This window comes from Elephas maximus, chromosome 3, assembly GCF_024166365.1.
Source record: "Elephas maximus indicus isolate mEleMax1 chromosome 3, mEleMax1 primary haplotype, whole genome shotgun sequence".
In the NCBI taxonomy this organism is placed as follows: Eukaryota; Metazoa; Chordata; class Mammalia; order Proboscidea; family Elephantidae; genus Elephas; species Elephas maximus.
This window is the reverse complement of record NC_064821.1, coordinates 1205389-1210488: the sequence shown is the minus strand read 5'-3', so window position 1 is coordinate 1210488 and position 5100 is coordinate 1205389. Positions and strand designations below refer to the sequence as shown.

The following is a 5100-nucleotide window of genomic DNA, read 5'->3' as shown; positions in this document are numbered from 1 at the left end:
AAAACCGCCAGTTGCTCTGTGTCTCGGTCTTCCAGCCCCAAGGCACCATGGAGGGTCAAGGTGATCGCCACGTGCCCATCTCTGGCCAGGTGGGGAGGAAGTCTTAGAGATTGGAAGGGGCCCCTGACCCAGGGCTGGAATGGAAATGCTGAGACGCGTCCTTGCAGCTGTGAGCCTGGTTGGCAGTTACAGCAGCCAGCATTTATTGAGCCCCTGCTGTAAGCCAGACCCCCTGACCAGACAGTACCTGTTCTCAGGACAGCCAGGTGGGCTGGGTACCGTGCTCCCCCTTCCACTCCTATTCGACCCACACCGGGTTTACAGAACCCTGAGCCTCGGAAACGTGGTTACCCAGCTGGTGGAGCCGCGAGTCGCACTCACACCCGCCCCTCGGTCTTCCCAGCCCGGCTCCCCGCTGAGGCAGAGCTGGGGCAGCTGGAGGCTCACGTTGCCTCCTGGCGCGCGCGGCCCCTTTAAAAGGGGGCGGGGCCGAGCGGTGAGGGGCGGGCGAAAGGCGGCCTGAAGCGCGTCACGTGTTTCGAGGGGCGGGACGACGCCGACCGGAAGCGGAAATGGCTGCTTCGTTGGCCCTGGCGCCTCGGCTGGTGCATCTGGTGACCGGCGGTGTCGTTTCGCGGGGAAACTGAGGCTGAGGTCCCGCTGGACCCTGACGTCCCCCGTGACGTGGGGTCTCGCAGACGGGAGGTCGGGGCGGGGCAGTCCCGGGGGGCGGCGCGGGGGGCTGTCCCCGCAGGAGGGCTCCGGCGGGTGCGTAGGAGTTCGCGGGCGGAGGCGCGGCCGGAGCAAAGCCGAGAGGTGGACGCGCCGGTCAGCCCTCCGTCTGCCCCGCGGAGATGGGCTCCAGGGCCAAGAAGCGTGTGGTGCTGCCCACCCGCCCGGCGCCCCCCACCGTGGAGCAGATCCTGGAGGACGTGCGGGGGGCGCCGGCCACCGACCCCGTCTTCAGCGCCTTAGCCCCGGAAGGTAGGGGGAGCCCGGGCCAGGGGAGAGGGCGGCCCCGAGGCCCAGCGGCAGGGAGCAGGCACGGCCCCTGGGACCGCAGCCCTGAGTGGCAGGTCCCGGGAAGCGGGGAATGCTCCTTCCCGCTCATCCCTCTCCTGTTCTCCCAGAACACCCCAATGACTCCTCTCACCCCAATGCCCATCTCGGGTTCTGCTTCCAGGGCCCATCACCTGAGTCACTATCTAGGCACGTTCCTTCCCCTGCCTGCCTGTCCTCACTCGTCTTCGGACAGTGGTCCAGAACGGGGGGCGCCGGCCCAGAACGGGGGGCGCCGGCCCAGAACGGGGGGCGCCGGCCCAGAACGGGGGGGCGCCGGCCCAGAACGGGGGCGCCGGCCTAGAATAGGGGTCGCTGGCAAACTAGAGCCCATAGAAAGCTGCCTGTTTTTGTGGAGCCCCTAGGTGGTGAAAAGGTTAATGCGTTTGGCTGCTAACTAAAATGCTGGAGGTTTGAGTCCACTTAGAGACGCCTCAGAAGAAAAGCCTGGCAGTCTACGTCTAAAAAATCAGCCACTGAAAACTATGAAAAAAAAAAAAGAACAGCAAAGCTATCAGGGGACATACACCAAAGCTGTAAAAAAAAAAAGAAAAAAAACTATAGAGCAGGGCTCTACTCTGACACACATGGAGTGTCTGTGAGTTGCCTTGGACTCCATGGCAACGGGTTTTACATAAAGTTTTATTGGCACTGGCCTTCTCCCACTCACTTAGGTGTTATCCATGGCTCCTCCTCAGCCACAACAGCAGTGACAAGGAGTGGGGTCAGAAACCCCCCACAAATCCCGAAATATTTACCATCAGAAAAAGTTTGCCAAGCCCTGGTTTAGAAGATGGAATCAGGTCAGCAACTAAAGCGCCGGGCGCACTGGCTGTTAGGAGAATGTTGTGTTCTACTCTGTGGGGTTCATTCATTGGACAAGCTGTTACTGCATACCGGTCATGGGTCAGAGCCCTGGTGGCACAGTGGTTAAGAGCTTGGCTGCTTACCAAAAGGTCAGCAGTTTGAATCCACCAGTCACTCCTTGGAAACCCTATGGGGCAGTTCTGCTCTGTCCTATAGGGTTGTTAGGAGTTGTAATCAGCTGGATGACAATGGGTTTTTTTTTTTTTTTTGGTTACGGGCCACACCCTGACTGAGGCTCTGGGGACATAGAGAGGAACAAAAGAGAAACAATTTAAAAGTTAGAGTCTGGTAAGGAGCCCCGGTAGCACAAAACGTTAAGCGCTTGGCTGCTCACTGAAAGGTTGGCAGTTCAAACCCACAGTCACTCCCTGAGAGAGACCTGCCAATCTGCCTCCTTAAAGATAACAGCCTAGGAAGCTGTGAGGCAGCTCTGCTCAGTCATACGGGGTCGCCGTGAGTGGGAATCTACTTGAGGGCACCCAACAAGGAGGACAGGAGTGCGGAGTGGGTGACAGGTTGTAGCTTTAAATCGAGGAATCTTTGAGGAGAGCGAGAACACCATGTGGGCGTGTGGGGGGACTCCCCTAGGTATCTGTGTTGAGTGTACTATGAAAATATGCTAAATTCCCCCAACGGCTTCGCCTGTATGTCCGCTAAACTCGACACAGTGGACCCGCACCGTCCTGTACTGTAGCCACCAGCCACATGCGGCTCCTGAAGTATGAATTAACACTCAGTCAAATCAAGAATTCAGTTCCGCTCTCTGTCTCCCCACATTTCAAGTGCGTAAGAACCACAGGTGGCGCCTCGTCGTGGGCGGGGGGGGGCTGGGGAGCGGAGAACATTTCTGTCATCTGGAAAGTTCTGTCAAACAGAAAGTAAGCCCCTCCTTCAGGGCGGCCCAAGGCCAGGGCTGAAACCCAGCGTTCCTCTGAAGCTGCATCTATTAAGTGCCTGCTGTGTGCTTGGCCCTGGGCTCAGTCTTTATAATGCGGTCCCTGGACCCCCGGGTGGTGCAGACGGTTAAGCACTGAGGTGCTAACCAAGGGGTTGGCGGTTTGGGTCCACCCAGAGGTGCCTCAGAAGAAAGGCCTGGCAGTCTCCTTCTGAAAACCAGCCACTAAAAACTCTTCAGAGCACAGTTCTCTGACACATGTGGGGTCACAGGAGTCGGAGTCAGGCAATGGCAACTGAGTTTGTCTGTTATTTCCTGGGCTCGGGTTCCTTGGCCCGCTGGCCGACTCTGCTGTCTTGTTCCCAGACTCTGCAGGCCCTGCTGGGAAGGCCGAGGACACCAAAGTGCAGCGGGAGCGGCTGTACCAGCAGAGCCAGGCCTACGTGGCTGCCAACCAGCGGCTGCAGCAGGCAGGAGAAACGCTACAGCGCAAGTGTGAAGACCTGCGACAGGCGGGTGTGGAGCTGGAGAGGGGCGTCAGCCAGGTGGCACAGACGGCGCTGCCCACGGCCACCGCCTCAGGCTGACCCACCCACCGGCTCCCTGGCCCCTGGAGGAGCAGGGAGAAGCTGGTGGTGCGTTCCAGGACACCCCCATTCCCTTCACTGGGTATGGCCCAGGCCATGGCGAGAAAGCAGAACAGCCAGCTCTCCATTTTGTGAATTATCCAGGACACATTTGTTCACATGCCGCCCGCGCCCTCCTGACCCAGCAGGCACCCGAGCACCACCCCTGGTGGAATCTCGGCCTTGCCCCGGCACAACACCCAACCCACCTCGGACACAGCCCCTCCCAGCGGGCCAGGTCAGGGCTGCTCACTGGGACCTCCAACACCACGGTCAAGTCTGTGTGGTGGCTCTGGCTCCCTGCACCATCCTCTGTCACGTGCGCAGCCTTGGTGCTCGTGCTCTGCTGATCTGTGGGGGCACCAATTCTGGCTGCCCCAGCTTGGCCAACTTCTCATCCTTTAAGACACCTCCGCTGGGCCTCAGGCGGCTCCAGCGCTGTGCTCCGCACCCATGCCTCTGTCTGCATACGCCATCACTATCGCCTGTGGAAATGGCATTGACATGTTGGGTGCCCCAGACGAAGCTCCCCTAGCCGTGGGCGTTCAGAAGGTGCCAAGCTTGGCTCTTCACGGCAGTGGTCACTGTGGCCCCACCAGAGCCCCTGTGTCACGGGCATCCCCCCTCCCCCCAGCTGCCTGTGTGGGTGCTGATGGCTCAAGGTGCCCTGGCCCTAAGGGGTGCCCAGCCAGGTTTGCTTCTCCCTGTCTCCAACTGTCAGGGGGACAAACACCCACCCCCTTGTCTGCAGATGGGAATGATCGTCCCTGAGTGCTGATCATGACCCAGAGCTCCTGGTGGGGTCAGCTCTGCCCCCTGACCCACCCCAGAGCCCTCCCTGCCTTCTGTATTTTCCCTCCATAAACCCACACACTGGACCCTGCTCTTGGGCTCTGCTTCTGGGGACCTGACCTGAGACTTGTACTCAGTGAACACAGTCACTTTGGAATCTTGGAGAAGCAGCACTCCAATGGACGGAGCTATGTGGGAGAAGCTGTGGGTCTGAGCTGTGTAGGGGGTGGACTGTACTGGGCGCTGTTGCCCCTCCTGTGGCTGCAGGTGGCTGGAGGCTGCTCCCTGCTCTGGATGGCAGAGCTGCCTCACGTGGACGCCTGTTATTTTATAGTCCCCTCCCCCGGGGGCGGGCTGAGGCCAGTGACTGACAGATATGGGGGGATGAAATCTGGCCCAAGACCCACGGTGGAGGTAACTCCTGGGTGCAGTTCATACTCCAGGGCTCCCGTGGGATCAGGCTGAGGCTGCCTAGCTCCTTTCCTCCTCATCCCACTTCCCTTCTCCCAAAGCACCCCAATAAATCCTGTCACCTGAATCTGCTCCTTGGGCTCTACTTCTAGGACCCCACCTAAGACAGGGATAAAACCACCAACGAGTAAGGACTTGACAGTGTCTGGCATACAGCAGGTACCCATAACGTTGTCTTTGGTGACCCACGGGCAGAGGGTCACGCACCCCCCAGCGGCCTGGACAGCTTTCCGCCGCAGGGTACCCACTCACCGTGCCAGGAAGTGGCCCGAGGACTGAGGCTAGGGCAGCCACTGCTCACTGCAGTTGACCGTGGTGGACTCTGCTTCTAGGTACCTAGGTCTCAGTGAAGCGTTCACACCTGGCCGGTGAACAGGATGGTAGGTGCAG

General features: G+C 59.7%; 1 protein-coding gene across 1 annotated transcript; it reads left to right on the top strand.

The window, feature by feature from the left end:
• The first annotated feature begins 568 nt into the window (after positions 1-568).
• Positions 569-4884, top strand: C3H19orf25 (chromosome 3 C19orf25 homolog). Its single transcript, XM_049876173.1, has 2 exons — positions 569-984; positions 3188-4884. Exons 1-2 carry the CDS (start codon positions 855-857, stop codon positions 3406-3408), a joined length of 351 nt encoding a protein of 116 aa, XP_049732130.1. The 5' UTR covers positions 569-854; the 3' UTR covers positions 3409-4884.
• Positions 4885-5100: the final 216 nt, after the last annotated feature.